Below are 18,570 nucleotides of genomic sequence, written 5' to 3'. Positions count from 1 at the left end.
CAATGTCCATGATGTCTCATATAAATAAGAAGATATGGTATTGAGTGCCAATGAACCAACTCTACAACCAACATAGGTGATTATTGCAATATATTAATTAATAAAAATCTGCATGTCTAAGGGACATAACTAAGCCAATAACATAATTTACCATACAAGTAATTAAAATACATTTGTATTTATAAGTACCTTACAAATTTACTTATATGAATATATTGATATATACTTCTCGAAGTAAATAAAAATTACTTGTAAGTAGAATCACTGATGACTGACAATAATTTCTACTATTACAGTTACTCAAAATAAAGGATTGTTCACATCACTGGTTTTCAAAATAGTGAACATAAAGCCAACATGATTTATATTGCATAGGTTGTTGAGAAATTCATTTTGCTAAATAGAGTATAGTTTGCAAATACATTTTTTCATTTGATTAAGAACAAATTGTTTTTGTTTGTTTGCAGATAAACAAAAGATGGATACCAGATCAAAACCATGGCTTAAGGATATAAGAAAGTCAGGGAATAAAACTCTGTTTGGAAAAACTGGAATTCAGATCAGATTGCCAGGTTCTAGAAATGATAATGGCCAATTTAACACGAAAAAAAGGACAAATCGTATTGAAAGTTCAGATGATACAGATGACACTGTAACTTATCATGAAGAAAAAAACTTGAAGAAGAATGATGAACCTAAAAAGTGTGCTGGTGTACGAAGAAATTCCTCGTCTGCCTCAACGGAGTGTGAAGTGATTGAATCTACAGCTCCTACTAAAAAAAATAAGAAAATAAGGAAGAAGAAATCACGAATAAAATCAAGTGATGATGAAAGTTCTTCAGAGAGTGAGGATGAGGAAGAGCCGAAGAAAAAAGGTAACAAGAAGAAAGCCTCTTCCGTCAAGGCCTCCTCAAAGGTTATTCATATATCTTCAGAGACAACGGAAACTGATGATTCTGTACATCTCGTGCACAGGGACAAAGGGAAAAGAAAAAGGCAACTGTCAGGGCCATTTGATACGCATTCAAAAATGTGTTCCAGTAAAAAATTGAAAAGTATACTAGAAGAATCTACAGAGGATTCATCTGAAGCTAAATGGGTTACTTTGAAAAACAATTCGCAGTCAAACAATCCAGCACATAAACGCAAATCAGTTGATATTGACCATAGCTCTTCGTCTGAATCGGAAATCATGAAGAAAAGAAAATCTCAGAAGAAATCAGGCAGCAAAAAGAAAAGCGATGCAATGACCCCTGAGTTAACCTTGAAATTTTCCTCTGATGATGAAGAATTACCTCCCCTTGTTAGACCTAGGAAGAGACATAGTAGTGACAGCTCTACAAGATCAACACAGAGCAATGCCTCCACAGTGGCATACAGTCACTCTCAAGTGAAAGGGGAACAGATGGAAAGTTCTTTTCCAATACACGATCCTGAATATCAAAATATTTCTTCTGGCATTGAAAGTGAAGATTCAGGTGCCGATTCAGACACCCCACTTAAATTGATCATGCTAAAAAGAAACTCATCTACCGAAACCAAACCTAGCAATAACTCTGATGAAAACGAATCAGAGTTACTGTTTTCTCAACTCCCAACAAAAGACCAGGATAAGAATGATACAGGAGAAACGAGTAGAAAGGAAAGAGCATTCTCTGCCTATACTCAAGAGGAAGATGAAATATTTGTGATTGATGATGATGAAAATTTTTACTCCAGCATGTCACAGCAAAATTTAACAATTGATTACAATGACAAACCAGATGCTGAAAATGATGAGGATGAACGAGTTAGTTTTTTCCTTGATGGGGAAGACGATGTTGATACTATACATGTAAAAACTGAAAGTCCTGAGCTGCCCCTTGATTTTGACTGGTTGAAAGAGAAAGTTGAAGCACGAGATGGGACGACAGAATGCTATGACATGAATACTCAAGTTGTTACTCCTATCAAGGTTGAAAATATAGAAAAAGACAATTATGATGCTGATACGCAAATTATTAGTGACGATTCAGATGAAGATTTCTTTGAGGCTGCAACTCAGAATCCAAATAATAACAAATCTGGTATAAAGGTTAAAAATGGGGACGATACAAGTTCAGAAACTGAGGACTATTATGATGTGGCAACTCAACTTCCTGACCACAATATAAAAAATAAGTCTGCCAGGGAAAAAAATGTTCGTCTAGCAGACACTGAAAAAGCTGTGGAAGACTTTTACAATGCGCCAACTCAACTTCCTGTTGACAATATAAAAAATAAGTCTAGCAGGGTAGAAAAAGTTCAATCATTAGATACTAAAAAAGCAATGGAAGACTTTTACAATGCAAGTACTCAAGTAGCAATTATTGATTGTGATGAATCAGACGACAATGAATTGTTTCAGGCAGCGACACAGGTTTCAGGTATTAAAGAAGAAGGAAGCTCAAGTTATGACAGAACAAACAAGACAGTTAAAAAGGAGATGGATAAAGAGGACTATTACAATGCTCAAACTCAAGTTTTTAATGATAATGAGAAGAAATTACCAATAAGAAGAAAAAGCTTTGATTTGGATAATTTTGATGAACAATTTGAAAAAGGCAAGAATTCACAAATCAACCGAAAACGAAGTTTTAATGAGTCAAAACCAGAAAGGTTTATTAAAAGAGAGAGTAAGGATCTTTATGATGCCAACACACAAATTGATAGGACTAATAAACATTCTGTCGTACAGCGCTTGAGTGATGAAGGCTGTGTCGTTGAACACATAAAAGAAACAAAGGTCATTGTCAAAAAACAATTTTCCACGCCTTTAGAAGCACAGAAATATCTTAAAGAATATAATTCTTCAGAAGACTTGTATGGGGATGATACTGAAGAGTATGATTGGCAGAAAGGTAACAAACCAACAACAAAAAAGAAGCCAGTATATAGCGACACTAATAAGGATGATACAAAAGTCGTTGGAGATGTTTATGACATTAATACTCAAATTGATCGTACTAAAATGGAGGCAAAAGGAGACTTTGATCCATATGCTGCAGCAACTCAGGTAGTTAAACCTGAGGTGATCGATATTTCTGATGATGAAAATGATACTGATCTGTACAACTGTGCTACACAGGCTGAATCTAAATTTGAAGCAGAAGAGAGTTCAATCAGTGAAGTTAAGGACAAAAAACTGAAGAATAGCATATTATCAAGTGGTATACAACAAATATCAAGCAAACTTAGTTTTGGCCTTCCAAAAAATGTTATGGATGCTATGTCACAAATGGAATCACAAAATCGCTGCAATATTTATGACATGGCAACGCAGGTCCAGAACCATGACGAAAATGAAACTGAGAGTGATCAGGAAATATATGCCGCTGCCACTCAATTTGAAATTTCGTGCGATGAAACCAGCAAGATGAAAGATATTTATAATGACCAAACTCTGGCTGACAATGTAGATGAAGATAGCCAGAACTGCTACAATGAAATGACACAAGTTGAGACTCCCCTAAGACAGTCCAAAAAGGAAGCAAGAAATGTCTTTAATACAATGACACAAGTTGATAACACTGATGATGTTTGTGAAGCATTTGACCCATATACTGCACAGACTCAAGGGGACAATGTTCAAATGTTGAGTTCAGAAGACGAAATCTATGAACAGGCTACACAAGTTAATTTAACTGTTGCCGTTAGCGATGATGAAGATTCTGTAAAAAGTGATGATGATGGAAGCAAACAACAAGAAAGTAACAATTGTGAATATGTTGCAATGTTGGATGACGATGCTGACGAAAATGTAAATGAAAAGCTGGAGGAACGATCTGTGAGTCCAGTTGAGACGAACAATGGTTACATTGCTATGTTAGATGAGGTAGATGAATCTCCACGACCAGTTATTGTTACTCATAGTACCTCAAAATCGAAAGAAAATAAAACGCCTAAGAAAGACAAGACGTATATAAAACACACAATGTTGAAAAAAGTTTCTAGTGAAGAAAAGAAAACTATGCAATGCTCCCCAAAAAAGCCAAAGACATCCAAGGAAAAAAGAGAGAGTTTCCAATTAGAAAAAGAAAAATTTTATTCTCAAAAACGAAGTAAAAAAACGGACTCTAAATCACCAGAAATGAATAATGATATTGACATTGTTGAAGAAAATACCAATCAATGGTTATCTAAGCAACAAAAAAGTAAAGAAACTGAGAAATTCAAAAAACATAAAGAAACTAAACCATATTCTGCTGCAGATAATAGCTTTGATGGAAAGATCAGGGCTGCTATAAATAAAATGACGGAGAGGGTTAAGAAGCAAGCTGCACAACCCCAACCTGTCAAAAGAAAACATTTATTTGTCGAAGGTAAATAAAATATAAATAAATTGTGCATGCACTATGGAAAGTGGAATATTCCCAGTAACAGAATATTTGAATATTTTGTGATGTCATAAATGTAATTCTTCTTGTTCATCTCTCTAACAATTTTGGGATAACCTCCAGATTAGGTATATAACACCTGTATTTGAAAGATCAGGTCCTAAAATTGCCTGAACATGCATAAAATTTTTGCAACCAACAATCAATTAAACATTAAATTAAAAAAAATAACTTTAAAAAACAGGAACAATACAAACATTGAAACAAAACAGAAGAAAAATAAATAGGAAGTTCAAAAGTTGAAAACTTTATTCCCGAAAAATATGGTCCGGAAATATTGATGTTGTAATCTTATGCCTGGGGTATAAAAAAATAACACTTTCTAATTTGTGGAGTTTCTTATTAACAATAATAGATATTTTGTTGTATGAATATTTGTCAGCCATTTTGAATATGACACTGATACTCAACCTGATTTCTTCTTTTGTATTTTAGGTGCAAGTGATGTTTCAGATGTAACTCTCCCTGACGAAAAAGAGATCCTAGCTAAACAGTTACCATTACTGGAATTTCCACGAGCAAAGGGGGCACAGAGCAGTCAGGAAGATCAGCAAACAACCAAAGAAAAGCAGAAAAAAGATAATATAACTTCCGAGAAGACTGATAAAAGTAGAAGAGGAGATAATCGCAGTCATTCTCAGTCGGATAGACATGAAAGGTCTTCATCTAAACACAAACATCGTCATAGCTCATCACAAAGTTCTGGTCACAGAAAAGAAAGAGACTCTAAAGATCATAGAGATAAGAGGTCAGGTGACAAGGATCAGAAGTCACATGACATGAAAAAAGATCACAGATCATCCAGTAGGTCTTCTGATAAGACGGATCAAAAGTCATCTGAAAAATCCAAATCATCAGAAAAGTCAAAGGAGAGAGAATCTTCCAGGAGATCTTCAGACAAAAGTAGTCATCGCTCATCTTCTCAAAAGGAAAAAGATCAATCATCGAAGAAAAATGAAACGAAGAAAGATGACAAAGATAAGACAATCATGAAAAGGATTCCTAAGTTGTCTGAAACTGCAAAGAAAGAGAAAGAAAATGAAATAGTAACAAAATCACCATTATTAGCAACAAACCTAGATTCACAAATTTCTGGGGATTTTATGTCAAAAATTGGTTTGAGCAGTATGAAGATCACATCACGAGTCAGAACACCGAGCCGTGAAGAATCGGAACAAAGAACAGAAAGTCTGATGGAGGCATCAACTACAGAGGTCAGCATAAATAATAATTCTCCTGAGAAGACGACATTAAGAATATCAATGTACAGAGAAAGAGATCTTGAAATTGCATCGACAGGAAATGTAGAAACATCATCTCCGGCTCAAACACATGAGAAAACACCCAAATCAATTCTGCGTATAGTAGGATCAGAGAGCAAACGTCTAAATGTTCAGTTTAGGATACCAGCATATTCTCAGTCTGTAGAGAATACAAAAGGAGGAGTTGATTGGGACAATAGGAAGGCAAGGTTTAATACACATTTTCCTAATGGACTACCAAAACTACCTGGGGAAAATGAAAATGAACCAGTTACACAGCCTCCAAGCACTTGCTCTGTAAATTTGATGAAAAAGCTACCTCTCAATTTACAGGTATGTTATACATTTTGTTATATACATTCAGGGGTCGAATTTAAGCATTTTTGTGTACTGGCCAGCCAGACCAGTGGACTGAAAACTCTACTGGTCCGGCTCCAAATCTACTGGTTCTGCAAAAATGACATTAATTTGACAAACACTAATATAAATGACAGATGTTTTATGTTGATGCTTTCGTTTACATAAGTTAAACAGTAACAAAGGAATAGTCTTTATTCTGATTTTAATAAAGGCTTTGGTTATCTCAATGATTTTCTTTATCAAAATCAGGATCAAGGACAGAAAACTGAATATGAACATTGTCTTCCACATTATCGACATCCTCAAGACGTCTATAGGGTGCCTGACTAGATCGTCTGGAGCGATGTCCAGAAATATTTCACATTTCAATAGGCGGGACTGGATCAAATGATGCTAAATCTTCAGTGTGAAACATAATGAATAAAAGACATGAAAGATCTGATAAAACAGTTGGACGCAATTTTGATCATCAATCATTCTTTACAAGTTTCATCCCAGAAAACCCCCTTTCTGCATCAGCAGAATGAGCAGGAAGGGCTCGGATTAAATTATCTAAATTTTTTGGCCGGCGCTTTAACTCCTTCCAAAAATTTCCACATTTTATATTGTTGTGAAGGTCGCTCACCCGTCATATTAATTAAATTGATCAATTGTAATACCCCCCCGGTACCAAGTAATCGATTTCACAAGTAAATTGTTTTGTAAACAAACGGAGATTGCAATGCAATCAATGATTTTTATCAACAAATTTCTACTGGTCCGACACAAATTTTACTACTTCAGGACTAGCGCTAATTTGGACCCCTGTATGCATTGTAGTATACACAAGGAGTTTCCTACTAAATTCACTTTTGCTGGTGTCAAGTGATTCAATTTTGCTTGTTTCAAGTGATTCACTGGTGATTATACCCTTATTAAAGACTGTGATTTACTGCTGATTTATTTTTGGAGTAAGCAATTTTGTTCATGGATTGAGGGAACATAGCAGTTTGAACTTTCATGAATATTTGAATTTGTTTTAAATTTTGCCAAAATTTGCATACAAGCTTTAAAAAGAAAAAAATGTATTAATTTGAACTTTTGAACAAAAGGTTTACCTTTAACCTCTGAATTCATCAAAATTGGATTCATCAAAATTGGTATCCCAAGACTTAAATTTAGTCCACATGACTTTCTATTAAATTCAATAGGAAGAGAGGAAATTTAAAGCAAATCCCCATGCCATTAATCATCAGCATTTAGTGATTTTTGACCAACTAAAAATTAAATTTACAAAAAAAACACAAATTGCAGACATAATTTTCAAAGTACATGAAGTAAACAGATTTTATATACATGCATTCACATTGATGTTTGTATTTATAAAAATATAAAGGAGAAGTGGTGTGCATTCCATTTAAACAACTTTCCACCATGATACCAAATTACAAAGATCTAAGCAATTATATAGGTCACTGTGTATCATTGAAAAAAGAAGTAAAAAAACTATAGTATATATAGTATGTATAGTCATAAGCTTTAAAAGGCCATATTGTTATAAAGTAAATTGGAAAAATTCAGACAAGAAAACTTTAAATGGCCTCAATTCCAATGTACAAAAAAAAACAAATATGACGGACAGTAACCAATGACAACCACTGAACAACAGCTGGCTACTGAATTGGGACGGGCTCGTAAAGACAATTTTTATTTACATGTAACAGTATGTATATTTACAATGTATTTGTTGACTAAATATTTAAGTGCATTAACTTCCTCTTTTTAGGCTGCAAAGGCAAAACCTCTAACAACACAGAACCAAAATTCAACAATTACTTATCAACCACCTCCTGGTGCTTATTCAAGTTCCAGTCTACAGGTACCAGTAGCAACTGTTCCCACACCATCTACTTACCAGCAACATAGAAACAGAGCTGCCCACTATAATAATTCAAGACCGTCGTCTGCTCAGCAGCAGGTTGATAGGGTACCAGTTCCTCTTTTCAAACAGGGAAGCAGTCCTATTGCTGATCTGAGTATTTTAGACTTGAATTACTTCTTTGTGAAGATATTGAAGTGGAATGCCAGCTGGTTTGATGAATATGGTGAGAATTTAAAAAAAAAAGATTTATATATTATTATTAATTCGTATATTTTTACTAATTTGATTGGTTCAGATATAGTCACTTGTAAAACTATATTTTCGAAGGTATATAGAAAACAGCGGATAGCAAAAAGCATATTGCAAGGTTATTTTTAAAATATCTAAAAACTTTGTGACGTCATGTAATGAATTTCATGATATTGTTGAAAGTTTTATAAAAAAAAATATCAATAATTGATTATTTGAAGTAAATAAAATCTTCAAATACATAAGATTTAAAAAAAAAAAAAAAAAAGTAAATGAAATAACAACTAATATATTGTTAATGTCTACGAGACAATATATTTAAATCAATCCAATGAAAATCACATGTCTATAAAATTCCAACAAAAGCAAATAACTATTTTGATACAAATATGGTCCGAAATTAATAATATAAAAATTAAGACATATATATATTAATATCAAACTTTCAGTAGAATTTTATGTTATGTATCGGACATTGTCATATATATGAAAACATCATTTAAATATAGAAATATAGAAAAGAAGATATGGTATGATTACCAATTAGACAACTCTCCACTATAGCCAAATTACACAGAAATAAACAACTATAGGTCACTGTCTGGCCTTCAACAATTAGCAAAGCCCATACTAGTACTGCATAGTCATTAATAAAAAGCCCTGCAATATAGAAAGCCTAGATACATAGATAGTAATAGCAGATTTGATAATAGAATAATTTGATTTTGTGTGTAGTGGTAAAAATAAATCTTATTATTTTTATTTTTGTAGAGAAGCATCAGACAGCACCTCCAGATGTTGAAGAAGCGTATCCTGTTTCACATCTCTTAGACTCTTATGAATGTTACGAAGATTATTTCAAAACTTTATTCCCCCATCTTTATCTGGAAACATGGGAAACAGTAAGTTGGCACAATTTTTTTTTAACCTGTTTCTCGGTTAACTTTTATGGTTTATTCTGTTAAATTCAAGCAGATTCCAGTTAATTTTAAGCAATGAAGTGAAAAGAAACAAGAAATTTTTAGTGACGCATTAATATTTTTTAAAATTATCAGTATATACCGGTATTTGATGTTGAATAAAAATAAACATATAAATATGGATGAGATAAAATTCAAGTACATGTATTGATAATATTATGAGCACCTATATTTTTTATGCCCCATTTATGAGCATTATGTTTACTGGTCTGTGCCTCCGTCTGTTTGTCTGTCTGTTCGTCCGTCTGTCCTGTTTCAGGTTAAAGTTTTTGGTCGAGGTAGTTTTCGATGAAGTTGGAGTCCGATCAACTTGAAACATAGTAAACATGTTCCTTATGATATGATCTTTCTAATTTTAATGCTAAATTAGAGATTTTATCCCATTTTCACGGTCAACTGAACATAGAAAATGATAGTGGGGATGGGCCATTCGTGTACTTTGGACACATTCTTGTTTTCTATTATTTCTTGCTTTATGTACTGTATAGTCGATTTTGGAGAATAAAATGGGGGACTATACAAGCCTTTATTTGATCAATAATTTTTATTTCATTTTATTTTTTATATTTCAGTGTGTGAGGTCTTGGCAAGAGTCAAAGGGAAGGAGGAGATCAGTTGACATTGTGTTTACTCGAGTACATAAACCATGTGACAAGATGTTCACATATACTTTTACTGGTAAATTTACTACTTGTTACATAAATTGGATTTTTTCCTTTGATGTTTTAATGAAATAACTTGCTTAAAAAGTGGGTTGAGGGAAAACCATGGTTTATTATCTGGAATTTGATGTTGTACCATACTTTGATAATTAAATAGGCAGCTGAACTAGAGTCCAAAGGAAAGAAGGCGGAGCTCAGTTATGGTACAACATATTCGTGTTATTCCATTGCTGAAGCTCCTACCCATATTTTGAAAGACATTCGCCTCTGAAATATTTAGGAAACAGAAAAAAAGACATTACTCTGCCTATTAACAGCAGGTGGAGCAAGAATGGTGTATTTTGCAAGATTTTACATTAATTTTGAATGTTAGTGCAGAACATATTTGAAAATCATGATAATGGGATGCAAACTACTATGATTTTTGTCTGTTCAAAAACAAAATTTGCATTTCAGCAAAAATAAAACCCTGTCAATGAAAATAAATTAACTATGTCAAACTCAAAATATTCCAATGTTTTACTAGAAATGACCTTTGTGAAATTGTACAAAAACAATTGCTTTAATTTTTAAAACTTTTATATTTTAGCTGTGGTCCCAAAGCAGACCTTCAATCTTTTAAACGAAGGAGATCTTGTGATAGTAAATACTTGGGGAGTCAATGCATGGGAAGTCAGTGCCAAACATAAAGCCAAGTACTATCCACAGCTTGGATTCATAGAGAGGCTTGTGTATCGTAGGAATCAGGGCGATGTGGTTAAAATCCTACAGACTTTTCCTTCTTTAGGTATGGATGATTTTCTTAGCACTTTTAAAAGCTGTAGATACAGACTGGATTGCATTGCAAACTAACTTATTTTGAGGTGGTACTAAACACCTTGCCCGAAATTAGTTGGATTGTTTATTTTTCATAAATTTTGACAAACAACTACTTTGAACCTTAAACAAAATAATGAAAATTTCAAAAAATTCCCCCCTTGTATTTCTTATTTTGTATTTTGTATAATTGATCATATTGTATTTCATGAAAGCTTTTATACTGTGGATTCATTTTTATTCATGGTATACCAATTTTCGTGGGTCACAGCGAACCACAAATTTAAGAATTCAACGAAGAATAATCCAGAGAAATGTGTCTGGATTTAGATGTTTATTTCCGGTTATGTTATGCAGTTTTTGTATAGTGTTGACTAGGAATAAACATTGTAAGAAACAAGTGTTTTTTATTGAAAGAAGATACAAATATTTTGATTAAATCTTTAATAAATATATCGAATATCAGTGATAATTTACTTTTTTAAATTGATTAAAACTGTTCATGAAAAATAACTGCAAGTTGTTAACTATCGTGTCATAGTTTGGTTTACCACTGATTAAAATCAATAGGATTAAGTACGGGGATATTGCCCGTAGGTAATATTGTTTATGACAGGAACATTTATTTTCACACCTTATAAATATATCACTGTTTATTATATCGTAATTAGGGAAATTAGCTTTCAATGATAAAGTTTTGAATGCCTTATAGAATTCAGATAAGAATTTATAAATTGTAAAACAAACAAATAATTAGTTGTCTCTGTCCATTATTGTAATCGAAGTTATCAATGAACACTTTAACATAGAATGACCAAGCGAGGATTTTGACCATTCAAAACTTTTTCAATTAATTCTTTGTTTTTTTTTGTTTTGTTTTACTATTGATCAAACCAAGGAGGTTATATGATCTCCTTAATCAAAAATAAATTCATGAATTACGCATCTATTTTTTGTTGTTGTAATCAGCGATCCACGAATTTACGTATACCACGAAACGTCTTTTTTTCTCTATCCACGAAAATTGATACCCACGAAAATAAATGAATCCACAGTAATTAAATATTATGTAAATTAACAATATTCTGCAAAAAAATGTATCGTTTGTGCATATAAAGTATAAGCATTATGTGCAGGTATCTATATGCTTTTGAAGTAGAGTATTATTATTTTAAGGTGATACCAACCACCTTGACTAAAATTAACTTGGTTAGTTTAATTTCATAAAATTTTGAAAAAAAAAGAAAACACTCTTAATTGGAAGAAAAAAAAGTTTCCATGGTGATTATATAGCCCTACCCCCTTATCATGGTTCATCGACTTGGAAACTTCTGCATATTTTAAAAGTTGATGTTTGTGTTTTAGTTTGTTTAAAGGGAACTACTTATTATAAGTCAATGGTATTTGTGATGCAAATATTAGCATTGGCACATCTCATTTCCATGGAGATTGTTTGGTAATGATGTATCTTCAGTCAGGGTTCATTGACTTACATGTTAAAGTATTGCTATTTTGATTTCAACATTTGCATTATCAAAATTGCAAAATCGCAAAAAAGGCAAATATAAATCTGTGAAAACAGTTTATTACGACTTATCTCCCTGTTATGTTATGTACCATTTTAAAACAGAAAAATATGCTCTGTTTTAAAAAATGATTTTTTTATTTCAGTAAAAGAAGGAAAATATCCCTCTGATTTTATTGGACTAGAAATAATTGTGAAGACCAGATTTCGACAGTTCAAAATGTTGCCTGATAAGAGATCTTCTATCACGGTATTATCAACATATATCTAAATTAAATTGGCTTGATTGCTGTTAATATATTTTTTAGTTCATTGCAGTCAACTAAAACAAAAATTAGACAATTCATGTTTTTACTACAACTAACAATTTTGAATCAATTGACCCAATCAAAAGATGTACGTACCTAAAACAAGGAAGTTTAATGTTTTGAGAAATTTTATTTTAATTTAAGAATTTAAAGAAACATATTAATGATGTTCATTATATATGACAGCAACATATTTTCATTCTGAATATGCATGTAATATGTGCTGCTGGACATAAGGCACTATTGCACACTAACTTTTCACCAATTGTAAAGGAAATGATGATCTCAATGAAAGTGTTTTAATGCAGAAAAGTATAAAAATGTGAATGCTTTCAAATGGATTCTTATTTCAATTATATGCTTGTTTGTTTCAGGTTGTATGCTCATTGGTTTCGACACTACGCCACTACAATGCCTTGTCCCGCCTTTACAAGACCACCATGGTCAATAGTATTTTGACTCCAGGTATCCTCAGAGTATTTCACAATCATCCTTCAGTTAAAGAAAATGATCTTCTAGAATTAGTAAGTATACTGAAAATTAAAATCTGAAATTGATAGAACTCTATTCAAAATTACTGATTGAAGCTTTTTTTACCAGAATCATAATTGTCAACAAAAAAATAAAATACACTAACAGTGACCCTTAAGATTGAACTACCAATATTGTTTACTGTGGATTTATTACTATTTGTTGGTTACCAATTTTTGTGAATTTCTTGCGTACAGGTGAACAAAGAAATTAAATGTTAAACAAATAACAATTATTTTATGGGCTTCAATATATGCAGACTTTGCCAAAACCATATATATGTCTTCCTCAATCTACGAAAATTGGTACCCAAGAAAATAATTGAATCAAAAGTATCAGTAATTATGCATGTTCTTTTATTATGGATATGATTGATTGATTGATTGATTTGTGTAAAATTCCATTTTCAGCCGTATTGGTTATAACATGTTGGTAAGTTTTTATTGGTGGAGGACAGAGAAGGGCACAAGGACTGTCATATGTAATTGGTTAATAACATATTGTAATAGTATGAGAAAGGAGGGATTTAGCTGTATTTAGTTATATATCTTTAACATTTAATCCGTTAAACACATTGTTCATGCATTTTTAGGATAACTATAACAAGTCGCAACAAAAAGCTATTGTGATATCAACCAAGATAGCACTGGAGCCTGCACAGCAAAATAGAGTAGTGCTGATCCAAGGACCTCCTGGTACTGGTAAATCCTATACTATTATAGGTATAATCAAGAATATCATTAAGGTAACAGTCAAATATTGTCATTGGATGACGTATTTCCTGATATGCTTGTCTTGTTAATGTCTAATAAAAAAGTGTGTTTAGTCTGTTATTCTTACTTACTTTGCAGTCTACTCTAAGAATTTTTATGCCTCACCTACCTTAGTAGAGGGGCATTATGTTTTCTGGTCTGTCCGTCTGTTCGTCTGTCCGTTCGTCCCACTTCAGGTTAAAGTTATTGGTTACATTATTTTTGGATGAAATTGAAGTCCAATCATCTTGAAACTTAGTATACATGTTCCCTATGATATGGTCTTTCTAATTTTAATGCCAAATTAGAGTTTTGACCCCAATTTCATGGTCAACTGAACATAGAAAATGATAGTGCAAGTTTCAGTTTAAAGTTTTTGGTCAAAGTAGTTTTGGATGAAGTTGAAGTCCAATCATCTTGAAACTTAGTATACATGTTCCCTATGATATGATCTTTCTAATTTAAATGCCAAATTAGAGTTTTTACCCCAATTTCATGGTCCGCTGAACATAGAAAACGATAGTGCGAGTGGGGCATCTGTGTACTATAGACACATTCTTGTTTGTTAATACAGTGTAACCTGCCTAATCTGACACACCGGTTGACTACAATAAAATTGTAAAACTAAAATAATGTTGGATTAAGCAGGGTGTCAGAATACTCAGTTTTCTTTTGCAAGGATAGGCAAATTTTGGGACCATGAAAATGTGTCGGTTAAAGCAGGATGTTGGAATACCCAGGTGTCGGATTAGATAGGTAACACTGTAATATACATTTGATTGGAAATCAGTTATGAAAAAAAAAAGATTTACAGCTAAGTTTGAGAAAAAAACAATTTGTAAAATCATGAATGGAAATAAGGAATTTGTCAAAGATACAACAACCCGACCAAAGAGCAGAAAACAGCCCAACAAAATAATATGATGTTACTTTAATACGAATTATCAATGGTTTTTGCAAGAATTATATTTTGATTCAAATGCTATCATGAATTTAATGTGTAAACTGGTGGAGTCCAAACACTTTTTGATCGAGCGGGAAAATATTTTGGTATCAGAAAAAAACAACTTTCTGAAACTTAGTTTTATATTTCATTGATAATTTGCCAAACATTTGATATTGATTGTTCTTCTAATTTCAGAAAAGCAATAGGACATGTCATATTTGTCTGTGTGCACCATCAAATGCTGCTGTAGATGAATTAATGAAAAGACTTATAGATGAAAGAAGAAAGATGGAAGAAAAGAGTGAGTTAGTCCATAACATATGTTGTATTAATTCATGGCTCAATTTTCCTTTATACACAATTAAAAAAACACTCTTTTTGTACATTTCTTAATATGAAAGTAATTTAGATGTCTTCTACTTTTAAATAATACTCACACCTTATTGTGTTCTGTTAGTTTTGTCTTTTGGCTAATTCTAAATTTTTATACCCCGCTTTTAAAAAAGGGGGGTATACTGTTTTACCACTGTCTGTCCTCCGTCCGTCAGTCAGTCCGTCTCATGAAACTTTCTTCACATTTTTCTCAGGAACTACAATACAAGGATTTCTGAAATTTGGTTTCAGGGTTTATCTAAGTCAGCTATACCGTCTGATGCATTTTCAGATTGACCACTCGACAACTTCCTGTTTACCAAACACTTGTATGATTTTACACATCATAGCCAAGTTGAAAATTTCGTCACATTTTTCTCAGGAACTACAATACAAGGATTTCTGAAATTTGGTTTCAGGATTTATATAAGTCAGCTATACCGTGTGATGCGTTTTCAGACACTATTAATATTATCCACTTGCAGAGGGGGTATCATCAGTGAGCAGTAGCTTGCAGTTTCACTTGTTCTCTTTGCAGTTGGCTTTCATAATACATTTCATTAATATCTTTATTTTACTGGTCACAAAAGTTATTGAAATGCAAAAGTTTTATTAAAAAGCACTGTAATTCAGAAATGCTAGAGTTATTGAAATAGTTTTATTATTTAACACTAATTCAGAAACCATTTCATGCATTTAATATTGCAATATTTCAAGAATTGACAAAAAAGAGAGTTGAATTATTGTAATTTCAGAAAAATCTGCATTCAAATCTATGTTAACGGTTAAGTTATCAAAATGAAAGTCAGGATTATTGTAACACTCATCCAGTCAAATTATTCACATAAATATAAAAACTTGCAATGTTTTCTAAAGGAATGAATTTATTTTCCTTAATTGATGTTTTATATTTTTAGGTAAACATTCTGGATTCCGACTTGTTCGCATTGGGAAACCAGAAAATATACATCATGATGTACAAAAGTACACATATCGGGAGATTGTAAAAGTAAATCAGGCCGAGGGTAAGTGTAACAGCAAAGTTTTTACTTTTAAGGCATCTATGTTCTTCAACCTAAAAGGCATTGAAACTGCTAAGTTTTGTCCCCAAGCAATTGACGGTGATATGAAGGCAACAGTAGTATACTGCTGTTCAATAGTCATAAACAGATGAACCGAAAAAGAAATCTGGTCTTAAAATCTATAAAAGAGGAAAACATGTCAACTATAAGATAAAAACAACGGAAAAACTAAAACATTGAACTGCAATTAAAAAAACGCCAACATACAGAGAAACAGACTATTTGATACCTGACTTAGTACAGGACAATTTAAGAAAAATAGATGGTTGAACCTGGTTTATGGCTAGGGAAACTTCTGGCTTATATTGCAATGTTACATTTTTAAAGAATCCCTATCTCAACAGTTCTAACACTATTTGCTTTTAATCTTTTTAATATTTGGAATTGGGTTTTTTATGCCCTACCTACGATAGTAGAGGGGCATTATGTTTTCTGGTCTGTGCGTCCGTCTGTCCGAACGTTTGTCCGTCCGTTCGTTCGTCCGTCTGTCCCCCTTCAGGTCAAAGTTTTTGGTCAAGGTAGTTTTGGATGAAGTTGTAGTCCAATCAACTTGAAACTTGGTATACATGTACCCTATGATATGATCTTTCTAATTTTAATGCCAAATCATAGTTTTGACCCCAACTTCATGGTCCACTGAACATAGAAAATGATAGTGTGAAGTTCAGGTTAAAGTTTTTGGTCACGGTAGTTTTTGATGAAGTAGAAGTCAAATCAACTTGAAACTTAGTATACATGTTCCCTTTGAGAAGATCATTCTAATTTTAATGCCGAATTAGAGAATTTATTCCAATTTCACAGTCCACTAAACATATAAAATGATAGTGCGAGTGGGGCATCCGTGTACTGTGGACACATTCTTGTTTTCATTGTGTATAAACGGAATTTTGTTCATCAGCATTTGTTTCAACAGGGTTTTTCTAGGAGTTATGCAATGTTTACAACTTTAGCCAATTAGCATTTTGAAGCCTTGTGAATGCTTATGTGAAATTCTTTTGCCTGCGTAATAAGTTCACATAATTAGTTGATTTGACTATAAAGATTGTTGGATTTTATTTGATTTTACCATATTGATTTATTAAAGCATATACCATTGTTGATTAAATAAAGCATAGTTCTTGAGACTTTTTTGGTATTTGATAAAAAAAAAAATGTTAAATGTCTATATTATGAAATTTATTTTCAGAATTAAAGAACAAAATTAAACGACAGGTCAACACAAGTGTGGTAAAAGAGATAGATAAGCTGAAGACCAGAATATCAAGTTTGCATGAGGAATTGACCAGTAAGACAATCAAAATGCAAACAATTGAGGTAGGGCAAGTTTTTACATAAAAAATAAACAGTATCAGAGTTGGGGGTCTAAAAAAGTGTGATAGTAAATTTTTCTTAAATTTCTGTAGAAGACGCCCCCCGTGTGCTGGAGTTTCTCGCTGCATTGAAGACCCATTGCTCTATGGTTGGGTTGTGTCTCTTTGACACATTCCCCATTTCCATTCTCAATTTTATTCTGAGTCACAGTACTTTGAAATTTGTTTACATGAAATCTTGGGGGTCAAGGATCTTGCCTTTTTGTTAAAAATACTTTAAATTTACAATGAAATTTAAGTTATTTTTTCTAGGGAAACTTATTTCCCTCATTGACCAATAATATTTGTTTAAATTAAATGAAAGAATTGCTTTTCATATATACTCTTGATATATCGAATTAGTGTCATGGCACTCATATTCTTGATCAATCCCCAAAACACAAATTTTCTTTTGTAAAATATTTTTTATAAAACATTTTTTTTTTTTCTGCATCCCAAGAAGTGATGCTCAGAAAAAGACAATGGATCTACCTAAACCATCCCTGTCTGTCTAAAAATCCAACCCACACCTTCTTTATTTGTGTACAATGACTAACTCAGATCATTTATCATGAGTATGTGTGAACATTTAAATGTCAGTAAACTCATTAACATATTTCAAATCAGAGATTTTGCCTGAAAGAAAGTAAAAATAGATGCTAATAATCAGTTTTTGTGATAAAAAAAAAAGTACAAAGAAAACATGCCATTTACTGTATGTGACTTTGAGATGAAGAACTTCTACTAAAGAACTCTTACCATTGTTAAATGGTTTTTCTATTGATTCTAGGGATTTGGTATCTTTTAAAAATTAATAACCATATTCCTACTTTTTCTACCTTTATTATCTACGTTAGATGGAATCATATTTCATACTGTTTTTGGTGTTTTGCAGGCAGGGAAGATTAGAAGTGAAATGAGTAAATTAGAAAAGAAGAAAGACGATATGGAAGTTTCAATCCAGGCTCAATATAAAGTAAGATTTTATTTTGAGGAAGTAATTGTATTTTGGGGGGAGGAAACAAGGCATGATCTAGAGAAAGGTTTTGATAGGTTTGCATTGAAATATTTTCTCTGATGAAATCTATACTTAATAATTT

At 32.4% G+C, this 18,570-nt stretch overlaps 1 protein-coding gene across 1 annotated transcript in view; it reads left to right on the top strand.

Moving 5' to 3' along the window:
- LOC134687181 (probable helicase senataxin) overlaps positions 1–18,570 on the top strand; it is a 55,239-nt gene that overhangs the window by 18,905 nt on the left and 17,764 nt on the right. The window contains exons 4-16 of the mRNA XM_063547266.1: positions 468–4,340; positions 4,851–6,010; positions 7,803–8,121; positions 8,919–9,049; positions 9,700–9,805; positions 10,379–10,576; positions 12,277–12,380; positions 12,813–12,962; positions 13,562–13,714; positions 14,863–14,968; positions 15,957–16,064; positions 17,308–17,435; positions 18,366–18,446. Of these exons, the coding sequence (XP_063403336.1) occupies positions 468–4,340; positions 4,851–6,010; positions 7,803–8,121; positions 8,919–9,049; positions 9,700–9,805; positions 10,379–10,576; positions 12,277–12,380; positions 12,813–12,962; positions 13,562–13,714; positions 14,863–14,968; positions 15,957–16,064; positions 17,308–17,435; positions 18,366–18,446 (6,617 nt within the window). The remainder of the gene's footprint in view (positions 1–467; positions 4,341–4,850; positions 6,011–7,802; positions 8,122–8,918; positions 9,050–9,699; positions 9,806–10,378; positions 10,577–12,276; positions 12,381–12,812; positions 12,963–13,561; positions 13,715–14,862; positions 14,969–15,956; positions 16,065–17,307; positions 17,436–18,365; positions 18,447–18,570) is intronic.

Source organism: Mytilus trossulus, chromosome 10, assembly GCF_036588685.1.
Source record: "Mytilus trossulus isolate FHL-02 chromosome 10, PNRI_Mtr1.1.1.hap1, whole genome shotgun sequence".
Classification (NCBI taxonomy): domain Eukaryota; kingdom Metazoa; phylum Mollusca; class Bivalvia; order Mytilida; family Mytilidae; genus Mytilus; species Mytilus trossulus.
The sequence above is the reverse complement of the archived record's forward strand: the minus strand, read 5'-3'. Positions and strand labels throughout refer to the sequence as shown.